This window comes from Mastigoproctus giganteus, chromosome 1, assembly GCF_048544385.1.
Source record: "Mastigoproctus giganteus isolate SK-2022 chromosome 1, ASM4854438v1, whole genome shotgun sequence".
Classification (NCBI taxonomy): Eukaryota; Metazoa; Arthropoda; class Arachnida; order Uropygi; family Thelyphonidae; genus Mastigoproctus; species Mastigoproctus giganteus.
The window spans coordinates 9,651,602-9,669,622 of record NC_143575.1 but is presented as its reverse complement, the minus strand read 5'-3'; the positions used below and the strand labels follow the sequence as shown (position 1 = coordinate 9,669,622).

Genomic DNA, 18,021 nt, shown 5'->3' with positions numbered 1-18,021 from the left:
TTGTCGATTTATTGGATGATTGTTTTCTATATCAGCATGTTCGGGAGGCAACCAGAGGGAGTAATACTCTTGATTTGATTATCAGTAGTGAGTTTTCATGCATCAAGAATCTGCAGATAGAGGAACCACTAGGTGGCAGTGATCACATTGTGCTGAAGTGAGATTTACTCAAAGAGGTAACTACCATCAGGGGTAAAAGAAAGGGTTATTGCTTTCGTAAAGGTGACTATTATGGTCTAAGACAGTATTTAAATTCTATACAGTGGGACCAACTGATGATGATACCAACAGCAAATTCAAAATGGGAAGCATTCAACGAACTTATCTTGGAAGCTACTAGGTTTTACATACTAAGAAACTAAGAAATATTGTTCAAGATTTAGGCCTAATTGGATGTCAGATGAACTGATGAGACATTAGCATTAGCATAGGCATATGATGCAAGAAAGCAAGCTTATGGAGCATCAGCCAAAAAAAAAAAAAAACAAAACTTCCACTTCACCCCTCGATTCGTTCGAAATACCTGTCCAGCTGAACCTTAAATTTATTTTGGCTATCACCTTCCACAACAAGGGATGGAAGTCTGTTTCACCAACCAATTACCCGCTGGCTAAAGACAAATTTCCGGACAGCTATCCTACATCTGTCTTTCCTCAATTTGAATTTATGCCCTCTCAGGTGATTATTCTGAGCAAGAGGCAGAACCCTATTAGCATTGAGCATACTCAAACCATTCAAGGCTTTATACACCTCTATCAGATCACCTCACCGGTGAATAGTCTCCAGACACTGTAATTTCCAAAACTTAAGCCTTTCTTTGTATGAGCAACCCTTTGTTCCATTCACTAACCTTGTTGCCCTTCTCTGTACTCATTCCAGCAGCTCTACATCCTTCTTGAAATGAGACCTCCAGACCTGTATACAGTACTCAAGGTGTGGCCTGACCATTGTCTTATACAAGGGAATAATCACCTCCTTATCCCTGCTAGAAAAATTCCTATATATCATTGATAAGACACCATGAGCTACTCTTGCAGCCTATCTGCACTACTCAGAGAATTCATATCTACATGCACAATTACCCCCAGGTCCTTTTCATTCTCTCCACTGTCAGTGTAGTACCACAGAGTTGATACGTTGCTCTGGGGTTGCTGTTTCCCATATATAGTACTTTACATTTGTCAATGTTAAACTTCATTTGCCACCTCTCAGCCCATCTGCTCAATCTTTCCAGATCCTGTTGCAGCAGCATAGCGTCAGTAGTGTCCTTAACAACCCTGCCACCTTTTGTATCGTCTGCAAACTTGGACATTAAGCTTGATATACCATCATCAATATTATTTATAAATACAGAAAACAATAATGGACCCAACACTGAACCCTGAGGGACTCCACTAATAACATTAGTTCACGATGAGCAGTGTCCATTGATTACCACTCTCTGTCTTCTCCCCCTCAACCACCCCTTTATCCATAGCAGCAATTTGCCTCTAATGCCACACTGCTCCAATTTGGGCAGCAGTCTTCCATGTGCAACAGTATCAAAAGCCTTTCTAATGTGTTAAGTTCGAATTTTCATGGTCAGTAGTTTTCTGAACTATATAGAAGTGACTATTAGTTTCATACTTATATTTTAGAATTGTAAATACAAGTTTTGTTATTTAATACAATATAAAAAATATTATATAACGATTTTTTTTTTTATTTTTAGCAGAATTAAAGAAAGGTTTGTTTCAATGAAAATAATATACAAATTTTTTTTTTTAATTTTTAAATTTTTCATTAACAAAATCACATTTAATAAGTAATGAAATCCATTAGTAAAATATCAAGCATTGGTCTACCTCAATCAATAGTCAAAAAAACTAAAAACTTTTGAAAACGTTTTCTAAAAACAATATTTTTTTACAACTGAAGACATGACCACTGCCAAATCAAAGTAATGTTTTGTAATTTGCAGAAAAAGCAGAAATCAATTAAATACTTTTCCTATCTCCATGTTCTCTTCATCTATCAATCTAGCTGAATCTTCTTTTAGAGATGCAGTTACTTCTGATTTTCTAAAAAGGCATTAAGAAATCACTGAATATAAAATAAACTGAAATAGGCATGCTATATGTATAAATATTCAAAATGAATAATTCACCAAGGATAAAATTCTTGTACGATTCAGAGGTTATGCTAGAAAAAAACCTAAAAAAATATATACAGGTGGTCACCGGTATCCAAGTATTCATTATCCGAGTCCCCGCAGTTACAAGGATTTGAAAATTAAAGAATTAAAGATATTTCCCTTGAGAAAATTGACCAAGCATATTTTTTTTTTTTTTTTTTTTTTTTTTTTGTGAGAACGATCTTCCTCATGATCATGCAACAAATAGTAAGCGCAAAGTTAAAGACATAACTAAATGCTACGACACAATTTTATCTGAAAAAATATGACAAAAAAAAACACGAACACCTCTGGATTCATTCTTTATTCATACACTGAAAAATAGTGCAACTTACTTAACCTTACATTGTGTAACATATTATAATAAAAAATGTCTAATAAAATAATTTTCTCATTTTTCAGTTCCTTCATCCATTTTTTACTATGTACAAGTACAGTCAGTCCTCATATAACACATGTTTACACTACACGAATTCGATCATACACGATTTATAAATAGGGGAATGATATCTTATATAACACGAACCGAATTCGCTTATGCATGATTCGCCTTCGTGTTTACAAGAAATGGCAGTGGAACGCAGAATCACCCCAACCGAATGCAACCCGATAGGAATGAAGAGAAGAATCTGAAAATGTATTTATGTTTTTTTATATCAGTGAAGGGGAAACACATTTCACCATAATAACGTAAAAACCAACACAATTCCAGTCATCGGTATAATCATAAATGCAATTAGATCGAGTTTACTACCAGTTTATAACAGATTCCACTAGCAGAAATGCAACTGGAAATTGTTTTTATTGTTTTATGGTTACCCCAGTAACCATAAAAGTAAGTAAGTATAGTAACCCCAGAAATGTGCTTTAGTAAAATGTGAGGTGTTAATAGTGTATCTCTGCCTTTACGGTGTTGTTTATTCAGTTGCTACACACGCACAGCTTTGTTTATGTGTAACAAGCGTGCCTCCTTGTTTTGTAATTGTGCTTTATTCCCTAAAAATGAGTAAAATACTTAAAAGGTGTGAAAAGGAAGCATCCTGGTGAAGACACTGCAGATTCAGAGAGAAAAAGAAAAGCAATATCGATAAACAAAGGCAGACTGGATCAAAAATTCTTACCCGGGAAAATTTATAATGGCCTCATACTATGGTTTATGGCCAAAATCACACAGGCCTCTGGCCCACTGGGGTTTCCCTGGTAAGGCTTATGGCAAGTTCGCCTCTGTCTATAGAGAAAAAATATAAAATTGTGAAACACTTTGAGAGAAATGAAAGACCATGTGATATTGCATGTGCTACAGACCTAAATGAGGCAATGCCAAGAATGCAGAGAAAATAAAAACAACTTTCATGCAGGAACAACTCAAACTCTAATTAAAATCCATTAGATTAAGACACAAAGAATTGGAAGAGATGGAACGGCTATCATCTGTTTGATAGAAAATCAAACAAAAAACAAGTTTGCTTACGACAGAAGCAAAAGCATTAGCAATATTTTATTACGTAATAGTCGTAATAAAATACTTAAGTATTTTATTACGATTATTTATTGTGTTTGGTAATGTTTTGGTTACAAATGTGTGTTCAGTCTTGGGTGGTCAGCACCTAACCCTATTTTTCCCATAGGGCCTGTTGTTTATATTGCACGATTTTACATTGCACAATTTTACATTGCACGAGGGTTTCTAGGAACACAACTATTGTGCTATACGAGGACTGACTGTACATAATAAACATTACTATATAATATTGGTTTAGAAACACCTTATCTACTCATCATTCACAATGAGTTGCCCATGTGTTGCACTACCTCGAATAAGTAACGCTTCACTTGCAATACCAGGATACGTGCTCACCCACTGATGAAAAGCCAACTAGTTTTGAAACGATGCCGTCTGAGTGGTGGTGCCCACTGAGAATAAGCAACAATAGTCTTCTCTATTAGTGAAGCATTACATATTCAAGGTAGTGCAATACATGGGCAACTCGTGAAGGATGAGCACAATATGAGATGCAGATGAAATGATGCTTTTCACACTACTATCGTAGTTTTTCTTTAACAGTTATCTATGGTGTATATACACCAATATTATTTAGATGTAGAATCTTAAACTCTTAAAATATTATGCCTAGTTGCATTTAGTTTTATTTAAATAATAAGCACTACAAAAATCGGTCCCAGTTTTAAGTGGAATTTTCTGGAACCAATTATCCTCAGATAACGAGGATCCCCTGCGTATATAAAAAATCTGTAACATAATCTAATTTTAGATTTCATCTTGATCACTTACTGACTGCAAGTGATCAAAGGTGCATTCTGAAATTATTTAATAAATAGTCCTTACTTTGGACCTTTCGGTAACTCCTCTTCAATGTTACTTTGTTCATGTGATGGCTGAGGTAGATATTGCTGAATAAATTCTGACAAAGTTCCTTCTTTGCCAATGAGTTCATGGTACGTACCCTGATCTGCAATAGTTCCATCTTTCATCATTATAATATAATCAACTTCAGGCAGAAAGGTAATGTTATGGGTCACAAATATCCGAGTCTGTAACAATAAAAAAAAAATTAAAATAAAAAAAAAAAACAACAATTAAAAGATCTGGTGCAAATTTTGGTTAACTATTATTAGTATTAGTATTAGTAACGGCCGCATGGTGCAAGAAAGCCTATGGCTTATGCTGCACCAGCCAAAAAAAAAAAAAAAAAAAATCCGAACAAAACAATGATAAAAAAAAAAAAAAAAAATTAAATTAAATTAAATAAATAACTAAATAATAATAATTAATAAAAAAAATAAAAAAAAAATAAAGGAAATTAAACCTATCATCCTATGTGCTTCCCTTACCCGAAAGTACTATCCAGATGACCTTTGAATTTCCCCAAACTGTCGGCCTCTACCACCCATGAAGGCAACTTATTCCAGTAATTTATAACTTGCTGGCTAAAATAAAACTTCCTGCAGTCCAATCTAAACATTTCCCCCCGTAACTTGAATTTATGTCCCCTAGTTCTAGCATCATTTATAATCTTGAAAATTTTGTCCTCATTCATTTTACTGATGCCTCTCAGAGCCTTAAACACCTCAATCAAATCTCCTCTAAGGTGTCTAGTTTCCAAACTCTGCAACCCACATATTCGAAGTCTTTCTTCATAAGGACGCCCTTTTGCCGATCTCACCAGGCGAGTTACTCTTCTTTGCACCCTTTCAAGAAGCTCGATGTCTTTCTTTAGGTGCGGTCTCCATACTTGAACACAGTATTCCAAGTGTGGTCTAACATAAGCCTTATATAATGGGATTATCACGTCCCTATCTCTACTTGCAAAAGTTCGATAGATCATCAATAGGACACCATGGGCCTTCCAACCTGTTTACAATACTCAGAGAATTTCATGTCTGACCGTATTGTAACACCCAAGTCCCTTTCTTCCAGTACTGGGTTTAGTTGAACTCCACCAAGTGAATAAGTTTTTTTGGGATTACTGTTTCCCAGGTGTAATACCTTACACTTTGTTGGATTATTACACATTATTATAGCATTTAATCCTTTCTTGTGTGAATTCCTGGAATGTGTGGCAGTGAGTTCGCAGAATACAAGTGGGCATACAGTAATCAGTTTTTCTGAACATGTGTGGGATAAGGATAACGAGTTTCCATGGTAGTCTCCTGGAAGTGAGTTTGTGGAGTTTCAGTTTTGAAAAAATAAACTTTGGACATAAAAGCACAGGAATTAATAAATCTACACTGAGACATTGTATTAGCACTTAAATAGGGAAAGAAAAATATATTTTTGGGAGTAAATAAAATTTCGTCACTCTAATTTCATATGGTATTTAATGATGTGATAAGCTATATGAACTTAACTGAAAAAGACCAAGTAGAAGTGAATGGAGAATGCATTAGACAATTTTTTCATGCCTGAATTTCCCAACTATGGGCTTCTCATTATCAAATGGCAACAAACAGCCAGAGGGAATAAAAGAATAGATAATATAGTTATTAATACAGATTATAGTTAAAAAACTTAATTACATAGTCAAGCTGCCCACTGCGAAAGCTACTAAGACATCTTTACCACACTTTTATTTTGACATTTCATTTTAAAATGCATGCTTGTTTAGATTTAGTGTCCAAAATCCAGAAAAACACAAAAATCAGTGGTCAACAGGTTTATAGGTTGCCAGTTTTCAGATATTCTGTCTGTATATACATAGGGGAAGAATGCCTACCACAGATGAAACACACACACACACACACACACACACACACACACACACACACACACACACACACACACACACACACACACACACACACACACACACACACAATATATATTTATATATATAGGGAGTTCTTTTAGATTACAGAATAGTTTAGGGCTAAGGCCTCAAACTATGTAGGGAGTCAACTAACATACAAGTTAGTGCAATTGCATCATTTCTGTATGTAGCCAACTAGCTAAGTAGTCATAAATTGGCATCATTAAGTATATCTCATATTATGAATTCCTTCACAACGAGTTGCCATGATATTGCACTATCTCAAATAAGTAATGCTTCACCACAGGAGAAAACTATTGTTACTTATTCTCAGCGCTGATGAGTAGCCAATAAGCTCCAAAATGGTGCCATATGGGCGGGCAGGAGCAGCAGTGCGTAGCACACGCTTCTTGATTAGACCAGGGTTTGAGTCTATGACCACCAAATACGGAGGATGCGGAAAGGTCAGGGAATGACCACCGCATATCCCTGAAGCAATATGGCCTTAGTTGCTAATGCTCCTAAAAACAAAAATAATAACAATAACATAACAGCCGTATGGGTGATGGCATTTGCTGAGAATAAGTAACAATAGTCTTCTCGTACGGTGAAGCATTACTTATTTGAGGTGGTGCAATATCATGGCAACTCGTTGTGAAGGTAGTTACAATATGAGATATACTTAATGATGCCAATTTATAACTACTTAAGTAGTTGGCTACATACAGAAATTATGCAATTGCACTAACTGTTTGTTTGTTATTTGGTTTTTAGGAGCATTAGCAACTAAGGTCATATCGCTCTGGGGATATGCGGTAGTCATTCCCTGACCTTTATGCACCCTCCGTATTTGGTGGTCACTGGCTTGAACCCCGGTCTAATCAAGAAGCATGTGCTACGCACCACTGCTCCTGCCCACCTGGCTATGGAGGTGCCAATTGCACTAACTTCTACGTTAGTTAACTCCTTCCATAACCTGAAGCCTTAGCCCTAAAATATTCTGTAATTTAAATTACTCCATACCATTAGGAATCTCTCATATTGTGGAGTTATACTTTGCAACTGGGTTGTCATCATTGCAAGACAAGGGTACCTGCCCACTCACTGATGAGGAGCCAATAAGCTCTGAAATAGTGCTGTGGCTGATGGCCACGGAGTTTCTGAGAATAGGAAACTTTCTCAATCTTCAATCAACAATCTTCTCTACTGGGTAAGCATCACCTATTTGAGGAATTTATGAGTTTTGAGTGGTGTGAGTTGAAGGAGTAACTGTCCCTTTCTTCCCACAAACACATCTCTTCCTCTTCCTCTCCTGGGGTGCCTCCATGGACAGGAGCAGCAGTTCGTAGCACACGCTTCTTAATTAGACCAGGGTTCGAGCCCATTACCACCAAATATGGACAGGGAATGACCACCACATATCCCCAGAGCAATATGGCCTTAGTTGCTAATGCTCCTAAAAGCCAAATAACAACAACTTCCTCTCCTACTATCACCTTCCTACATCTTTTTTGCTTTCCTAAATCTGCTAGGGATAGTATGAGGATAACAGAGAGCTTTATCCCACAAATAAAATAAAGGAGGGCGCTAGGATCACAAAACAGTATGGATGGCGGATTTTTGGCTGCTGTAAAGGGATAAGTATTTTTTTAATTTTTAACATATTCTTCGTTATTTAACATAATACATTGCGTTTTACAAAGATATTAAATAGATTTAGTAGCGTTCATTAGCTTCTTATTTTGAATTTAACCAGTGATTTTTGGAAGTTACGACTGCCAGTGTTGGCACCAATATTGTTGAACTAGCCACCATATTGTAGTCGATAAGAAATAGCTTAACATATATATATCTCGAACTGATAGCGTAAGGTATAAAGTAAAACTAGATAGCGTAATACGAAGCATTGTATTATGAATCTGTTAGCTTATTACAGTATTATCAATTAATCACAGTCCGAACACATGCCGCCACCAGCCAACATCCATTTACTGTCCAACTTCAAACTCACAGAACCAACTTTTCATCTTCCGCGTTTATTCATTCAACTGCCGTTTTCTGGAACAACCTTTCTTCATACGTATTTCCTGAAAATTACAGTCTACAGAAGTTCAAGTCCAATGTCAACAAATATCTTCTTTCATTTTCTCAACCTCCAACCCATGCACGGTACTAAGTACTATAGGTTCTAATACCTCTCGTGTTTGGGGTTTACATAAAAAAAAAAAATCAAAAATATTATTAATCTTATTAAATTTCATTGTTAATTAAATTATATTTAAACAGAAATCATGACCCAGACTAGAGCTGCAAAGCAAAGATTACAGACTAGCGGGAGTGCTGTGGCTCGGGGGAGAAACGAAAGGGATGATTCTCCAATGCATCACAGTCTTAAAAAATGTGCGAAATGTGAAATGTTTGCCGACCTCTCTAAAACAGGACATGATCTAGCCAAGGATGTCTGGAGTGTCAAGAAATTAGGCGACAACTCAGTGTTCTGATGGGCGTCTATGAGAGCTTGAGGTGTACGTAAATGCCCTTGAAGATATTAATATGACGGGCCCATCAGGCTCTCAGCTACTCAGCTCAATGATGGAGCTCACTCCTGTGAATCAGGCAACACAGAGGCAATCTCCAAGGCAGAATGCGCTGGTCCCAAAGGAACTAGTTATTGTTGGTGACTCTATTGTCAGGGAGACGGGGAATATACTATGTAAGAAGGATAGGTGAAACAGGACCAGGGTATGTCTGCCAGGGGCAAACGTTGATGACGTTGTAGAGCAGATATCATCTTTTCAGGACACAAAAGGTGATATTATTGTACACAATGGAACTAATGACATTATGAGTAAGAGATCTGCAGATTTACTCAAAAAGTACAGGTCAATGTTGAAAAAAAGTTGCGAGTTAGGGTTGAATGTGAAAGTGTCTGCTTGATTTGATTTGATTGATTTGGTAGTTGTTGGCGCATCGGCTTCTGTGGCCATATTGCACCTCCCAAGGTTTTTGCAGTACTTTGATCCAAGCCAGAGGCGGGAATCGAACCCGCGACCTTTGGGTTGCTGGGCAGGTACTTTACCCACTCGGCTAGCCCGGTCGGCTGAAAGTGTCTGCAATTCTGCACATACACGATAGGAGGGAGTATATGATGAGAGCCTTGTCAATCAATTCGGCCCTGGATAGATTGTGTAAGACTCAAGGGGTAGAATTTTCTTCAGGTCTGTGCTTGTTGACAGGAGAGACTGCTTCTACAGGGATGGGATACACTTAAATATAAAGGGTGCAAGAATATTTACTGATGCCATCGAGGCAGTGTTAGGTGGGTCAGTAAAGTGCTAGCATGGGCGGGGGATAAATAAACTAAAAAGTTAACAGTGGTTGCAGGCAGAAGTAAAAGTGATTCTGGCACTGCTTCTATTAGAATGGGCAGCAGACTGGAAAGCAAGGTAATGGAGATTTCCAGGACTGCTGGGAGTCATAGTGGAACAAGTAAATACATGGGCTATGTTATCGTGGCTAGGAACAGGAACAGGTGCATGTATACTTGCATGTACGCCAATGCTAGGAGTATAGTTAATAAACTTGATGAGCTTGAAGTGCTAGTCAAGACATCAAAGGCAGATATTGTTGAGATATCAGAGACGTGGTGTCACACAGATATAGGAAGTGCAGAGTTGGAATTTGGCGAGTACAATGTGTACAGGAAGAATAGACAGGATACTAAGGGAGATGGGGTTATGCTGATAGTTTAGAAACTCATAAAAAATCTAAGGAAGTACATCCAATTGATGTTGGTGGACAATGCAGTGTTGAGTCTGTCTGGTGTGAAATAAGCACTGGAAAAGGAAAAATGAGAGTAGGTGTGTGTTATAGGCCTAATGAATCTGAAGAATATAATGAGCAATTGTGCAGAGAAATAGAGTGGGCCAGTAAATCAGAATGTCTTATAATGGGAGATTTAAACTTTCCAGATATTGACTGAACTTGTGAGTTGGTCACTCACACACTAGCAAGAATTTTATGGATTTATTGGATGACTGTTTTCTACAGCAAACATGTTCGAGAGGCAACCGGGGGAGTAATACTCTTGATCTGATTATCAGTAGTGATTCTTCGTGCATTAAGAATCTGCAGATAAAAGATCCACTGGGAAACAGTAATCACAATGTATTGATGTCGGAATTATTTAAAGATGTAACTACCATCGAGGCTAAAGGGAAGGACTTTTGCTTTTGTAAAGGTGACTACAGACATTAGCATTAGCATTAGTAGAGGCATTTGATGCAAGAAAGCAAGCTTATGCAGCATCAGCCAAAAAAAAAAAAAAAAAAAAAAACCCCACTTCCACTTCACCCCTCTGTTCGTTCAAAATACCTGTCCAGCTGAGCCTTAAACTTATTTAGGCTATCAACCTCCACCACAAGGGATGGAAGTCTGTTCCACCAACCAACCACCCGCTGGCTAAAGGCAAATTTCCGCACGTCTATCCTACATCTGTCTTTCCTCAATTTGAATTTATGCCCTCTCAGGTGATTTTTCTGAGCTAGAGGAAGAATCCCATCAGCATTGAGCATGCTTAAACCATTCAAGGCTTTATACACCTCTATCAGATCACCTCGCTGGTGCCTAGTCTCCAGACACTGTAATTTGCAAAACTTAAGCCTTTCTTCGTAAGAGCACCCCTTTGTTCCATTCACTAATCTTGTTGCCCTTCTCTGTACTCGTTCCAGCAGCTCTACATCCTTCTTGAAATGAGGCCTCCAGACCTGTATACAGTACTCTAGGTGTGGCCTGACCATTGCCTTATACAATGGAATAATCACCTCCTTATCCCTGCTGGAAAAAGTCCTGTATATCATTGACAATACTCCATGAGCTACTCTTGCAGCCCGTCTGCACTGCTCAGAGAACTTCATCTCAGACATCTCAGATGCTTTTTAAATACTGTACAGTGGGATTAACTGATGATGTTACCAACAATGAATTCTAAATGGGAAGCCTTCAAGAACTTAATTTTGGAGGCTACTAGGCTTTTCATTCCAACTAAGAAATACTGTTCAAGGTTTAGGCCTAAAAAGACGTCAGATGAATTAACGAGCCTAGTGGCAGAGAAGAAGAAGAAGATTGTATGGGAAGCATATAAAGTATCAGAAGCATATAAACTATTCTGTAATCAAGTCACAAAGGAGGTTAGGCAGGCAAAGGCAGATTATGAGAAATCCTTGGCAAAGGATGCAAAGAAAAACAGCAAAGAGTTCTTTACTTATGTAAACTCTAGAAGGAAAGGGATGAATCAGATTGGACCACTTAACATAGATGGGTTGACTATTGATAATCATGCTCAGGTAGCTGATAAACTGAACGAGTATTTTGCATTTAAATTCACACATGAGGAGTTATTCAGGGAGGGGAATGCCAGTGGTGAATTAAACTCTGGCAGCGAGCTAGATATTTTGTAATAACTGAGAGCAAAGTGAAGGAGAAATTGTTGAAGTTAAACATAAGGAAGGCACCTGGGGTGGGCGGGATCTATCCAGTTATATTAAAGGAGGCAGCAAAGGAAGTAAGCAAACTCTTAGCCATAATTATGAGAGCTTTCTTGGACTCAGGGGAGATGCCAATGGACTGGAGGTGTACAAATGTATCACCAATTCACAAATTAGATTCAAAAGGTGACACAAGTAACTACAGACCTGTTAGGTTAACTTGTGTTCCGGGGAAAATAATGGAATCACTGGTTAAGGAAGCATTGCAGGATCATCTAGACAAGATTGCAGTAATAGTTAAGACAGAGCATGGGTTTGATTGCTTACTGTGATGCTTACTATAATGTGGTCACAAAGGAACTAAATGCCAACAAATAATTTTGATATCATATACTTGGATTTCAGGAAAACTTTTGATACTGTTGCACATGGAAGACTGCTGTACAAATTGGAGAGGTATGGCATCAAGGGTAAGCTGCTACAATGGATAAAGGGATGGTTGAGTGGGAGACAACAAAGTGGTAATCAATGGACACTGCTCTTTGTGTACAAATGTTATTAGTGGAGTTCCCCAGGGTTCGGTGTTGGACTCAATGTTGTTTTGTATATTTATCAATGATATTGATGAAGGTATATCAGGTTTAATGTCCAAGTTTGCAGATGATACAAAGGTTGGCAGGGTTGTTAATGACAGTAATGACAGTATGTTACTCCAACTGGATCTAGATAAGTTGGGAAAAGGGGCTGAAAAGGGGCTGGAGTTTAACATTGGCAAATGCAAAGACTGCCTATGGGTAGCAATAACTGAAGAGAAACGTACCAACTGGGTGGTAATACACTCAGGGAAGTGGAAAGTGAAAAAGACCGGGGGTAATTGTTCAGCCAAATTAGAAGTTCGCTGAGCAGTGCAGAAGGGCTGCCAGGACAGGTCATGGAGTCTTGTCAATGATATATAAGAATTTTGCTAGCAGGGAGAGGAGGTGATAATCCCGTTATACAAGGCAATGGTCAAGCCACACCTAGAGTACTGTGTACAGGTCCGGAGGCCTCATTTTAGGAAGGATGTAGAGTTGTTAGAACGAGTATAAAGAAGGGCAACAAGATTGGTGGGGGGGAACAAAGGGGTGCTCTTGCCAAGGGAGGCTTAAGTTCTGCAAACTGCAGTGCCTGGAGAGTAGGCACCTGCGAGGTGATCTGATTGAGGTGTATAGGGCCTTGAATGGGTTGAGCAAGATGAATGCTGATGGGATTCTTCGTCTTGCTCAGACTAAGAACCTGAGGGGGCACAGTTTCAAATTGAGGAAAGAGAGTTGTAGAATAGATGTGCGGAAATTTGCCTTTAGCCAGCAGGTAGTCGATTGGTGGAACAGGCTTCCATCTTTTGTTGTGGAAGCTAATTTAAGGCTGAGCTGGACAGGCATTTGGAACGAATGGAGGGCTGAAATGGAAGGGTTTTTTTTTTTTTTTTTTTTTTTTGGCTGATGCTGCATAAGCTTGCTTTCTTGCATCATATGCCTCTACTAATGCTAATGCTAATAAGCTCCATTTCAGAGTTTATTGGCTCCTCATCAGCGCTGAAAATAAGTAACAATAGTCTTCTCCCATGGTGAAACATTACTTATTTGAGGAAGTGCAATATCATGGCGACTCGTTTTGAAGGTATTCACAATATGAGATATACTTACCCATAATTATGAGAGCAACCTTGGATTCAGGGGAGGTCCCCACTGACTGTAGATGTGCAAGTGTATCCCCAATTCACAAAGGGGGATCGAAGGGTGACATGAGTAATTACAGACCAGTTAGTTTAACTTCTGTCCTGGGTATAATGGAGTCACTGGTTAAAGATGCATTGCAGGATCATCTAGACAAGACTACAGCAATAATTCAGACATAGCATGGGTTTGTTAAGGGAAAGTCTTGTCTGACAAATTTGATTGGATATTCTGGTGTGGTTACTAAGGAACTGGATGCAAAAAATAATTTTGATTATCATATACTTGGATTTCAGGAAAGCTTTTGACACTGTTGTGCATGGAAGACTACTGTACAAATTGGAGCAGAATAGTATTAAGGGTATGTTGCTACAATGGATAAAAGGATGGTTGAGTGGGAGAAGACAGAGGGTGGTAATCAATAGGTGCTGCTCTTCATGGACTAATGTTATTATTGGAATCCCACAGGGTTCGGTGTTGGGTCCACTGTTGTTTTGTATATTTATCAATGATATTGATGAAGGTATATCAGGCTTAGCGTCAAATTTGCAGATGATACGAAGGTTGGCAGGGTTGTTAATGACAGTAATGGCAGTGTGCTACTGCAACAGGATCTAGAAAATTTGGGCAGATGGGCTGAGAAGTGGCAACTGAAGTTTATAACATTGAAAAATGCAAAGTACTGCATATGGGTAGAGGTAACCCCAGAGAAACGTACCAACTGTGTGGTACTACATTTAAGGTGGTAGAAAATGAAAAAGACCTGGGAATCATTGTGCAGTCAGATATGAAGTTTTCTGAGCAATGCAGACAGGCTGCCAGGGCAGGTCATGGAGTTTTGTCAATGATATACAGGAAATTTCCTAGCAGGGAAAAGGAGGTGATTGTCCTTCTGTATAAGGCAATGGTCAGGCCATGCCTTTAGTACTGCATACAGGTCTGGAGGCCTCATTTTAGGAAGGATGTAGATTTGCTTGAGCATGTACAGAGAAGGGCAACAAGATTGGTGAGGGGAAAGAAAGGATCCTCTTACCAAGAGAGGCTTAAGTTCTGCAAATTGCAGCGGCTGGAGACTAGGCACCTGTGTGGTGATCTGATTGAGGTGTATAAGGCCTTGAATGGGTTGAGCACGCTGAATTCTGATGGGATTCTTCCACTTGTTCAGATTACGAACCTAAGGGGGCATAAATTCAAATTGAGGAAAGACAGATGTAGAATAGATGTGCGAAAATTTGCGTTTAGCCAGTGGGTGGTTAATTGCTGGAACAAACTTCCATCTGCCATTGTGGAAGTTGATAGGTTAAATAAATTTAAGGAGGAACTGGAGAAACATTTAGAGGGAATTGTTTTGTAAAATTTTTTTTTTTGCTGGTGCTGCATAAGCTCATGCACTTCCTTTTTTGCATCACATGTTGCTACTACTACTACTACTTAATGATGCCAATTTATAACTACTTAAGTAGTTGGCTACATACAGAAATGACGCAATTGCACTAACTTGTACATTATATAGGGAGTTCATAATCCCACTGTATAAGGCAACTGTAAGACCTCATTTGGAATACTGTGTTCAAGTATGGAGACCTCATCTGAAAAAAGACATTGAGCTTCTTGAAAGGGTTCCAAAGATGGGCAGCTCGAATGGTGAGTTTAGCAGAAGGACAAACGTATGAGGAAAGGCTCCAATTATGTGGGCTTCAGAGTTGGTAACCAAACACCTCAAAGGTGACTTCATTGAGGTTTATAAAGCACTGAGAGGGATTAGTAAAATGAATGAAGGTGGAATTCTTATTGTTATAAAGAATTCCAGAATTAAGAGTCAAATTCAAAACTACAGTGGTTGAGGTTTAGATTAAATTATAGAAAGTTTTCTTTTAGCCAGTGAGTTGTTGATTGCTGGAAATTGTCACCCTTGCAGGTAGCTGAGGCTGACAATTTGAATAACTTCAAAGGTAAACTGGATAACTACCTGTGTGAGGAGGGAAGCACAAAATTTGTATTTTCTTATCTGCTTGCTTTTTTTTGCCAATGCAGCAAAAGCCTTCCTTGCACTATGTGGTGAATACTATTACTATTTACACACACACCTCAATGATGTTCTAAGACTAATTTCTGTCAAAAAAAAAAAATTTGTGGCTATCCAAACAGGCATCCATAGCATCCAACTCAGCAGAATCATTTGCAAATTTTCTATCCCCCAAGTATTTCTTTGCATTTGGGAAGAGATGGGAGTCACTGGGGGAGGGGGGAATCTGGTAATAGGTCGGATGAGGTACCAGTTCGAATGATGCATCTGAAATATTTGATAACAGCTCTAACCTCAGTTTTCTTTATTTCTTCCAGAGGTAGAGGTAGGTTGTTGCAGGTCATTATATAAGAGTAACCTCTGATCTCATGTATGCACATCAGACACTTCAGGTGCACAACTCAAAAGAATTTGAAACTAATTATTCCAATATTAGGGATAGAGCAAATTGGTCCCCTCATGTATATACAGCCACTCCCTGACTTACATATGGGTTGCGTTCTGCAGAACTCTATGTAAGTCAAATTTTACGTAAGTCGGAATTTCCTTAAAGGCTTATGCAGCACTCGCAACTATGTGCACTGAATTCGATTGAAGCAAAAAAGAAATGTAAATAGAATTATTTATTCATAATGATATAATTATTAATTAATTAATTAAATATTTAATATTTAATTACATAATTAAATTTATATAAATAATTATATAAATATATAAATAGAATTATTTATTATCCAATGCATGGGAAAAATTTCAAGTGTTCAAAATTACAAAAATTTTACTTTAACATTGTGGAAACCAGATACTTGAACCACCTGTTGCTTGCCATGAACTTGGCTTGGGTTTCGCCATACTTATCCTTAATATCTTCATAAATACTTCTTGCTTTTGCTTGAATGACCATTATCCATTAGACTCAGGGGCACTTGCTTCTGAACCTTATTTTTCATTCATATTATTAATAGCTTTTCCATTTTTGATATAGCACCTGAATGCTGTTTTGTGATCACCGTTGATCTTAAATGCGTTGATCCCTTAACATGTTCTTTTATACGTGTACTGTCCTTTAAAATAGTATTCACTGTTGAAGCAGCAAGACCTAATACAAGTGCAATAGATGACAAACTTTGTCCTGCTTTATACTTCTTAATCATTTTCAGTTTCATTTCTAAATCAATTTTATTTTGTTTCCCAGCACTGTCACCAATTGCACTTTCCGCTGGTCACTTTTCCTTTATCATTGTAATAAGTAAATAGGATTGTGAAAATTTATTTGTTTTTTATATGATTGAAGATTTCAGTGAAGGGGAAACACATTTCACCATAATAATGTAAAAACCCAAACAATTCCAGTTATCAGTATTATCACAAATGCAATAAGATCAAGTTTACTACCTGTTTATAATAGATTTCACTAACAGAAAAGCCCAATAAACCAGAAAGTGCAAATTGTTGTTTTTATTGTTTTATGATCATGACCCCCAGAAATGTGCTTTAGAAAAATATCACAAAAGCATTCAAAATTGATTCTTATAATGGAACATATGATAATGATGAAAGAGTAGTGCATTCTCTGGCAGGACTGCGTAGCCCTTCCTCTCAGTCAATAGTAGCATTTGTAAACATGTTCGCTGCGTGTTTTGTTTTTGCATCCATTAGTTAAAAGTGATTTTTGTGTTGTGCTTATGTCACATAAATTTATATAAAACTAATACAATTTCCATTATAAAAATGACCTTTTATAGAGTTAAATAGCTTAGTTACATAGCAAAAATTTCAACTTCTGAGGTCTTGGAATGAATTACCAAAAAAAAAAAAGCAAGCAATGTTATTGGGTTCACATTATGATATTTTCATTATGATATCTTCATTTATTCCGACAGGATGCAAAATATGTTTCCATATTTTTTTCAGTTTTGCACCGGCCAGCAAAAACTTATGTAAGTCAGGGTGTGCCTGCATATACAGATACATGCATAACTGTGAAAGGATTAACCTTTTCACAAGTGAGTTTCTCTCCTGAACATGTGTTTTCACAGAGGATGAGCTCTATGGAGTGAGTTTCTTTGTGAAGCTGTTTTGTAAAAATGAAAAAACGTTGTACATAAATGCTTTTGAATATTAATTTCTTCCTATTTTATCTCAATTGTCCAGAATTATAGTAAAATTATCAAAAATCAAAGAAGAATTCTCAAAAATGTGAAAAAAAAAAGTGAGAAAATGTGTTTTTTTGGTTGATGTTTCATAAGCTTGCTTTCCTGCATCATTTGCCACTGCTAATACTAATACTAAAATAGTACAAAAAATTTGTAAAAAAATTATAAAAAATAAACTTATCATTGCTTTTTTGAAG

General features: G+C 37.5%; 1 protein-coding gene across 1 annotated transcript in view; it reads right to left on the bottom strand.

Annotated features, from left to right (window-relative positions):
- The window catches only part of LOC150090540 (multidrug resistance-associated protein 1-like), an 82,610-nt gene that overhangs the window by 55,109 nt on the left and 9,480 nt on the right, over positions 1-18,021 (bottom strand). Inside the window, exons 4-5 of the mRNA XM_090378394.1 lie at positions 4,521-4,726; positions 1,985-2,060 (exon numbers count right to left, since the gene is read on the bottom strand). Coding sequence (XP_090234520.1) covers positions 1,985-2,060; positions 4,521-4,726 — 282 coding nt within the window. The remainder of the gene's footprint in view (positions 1-1,984; positions 2,061-4,520; positions 4,727-18,021) is intronic.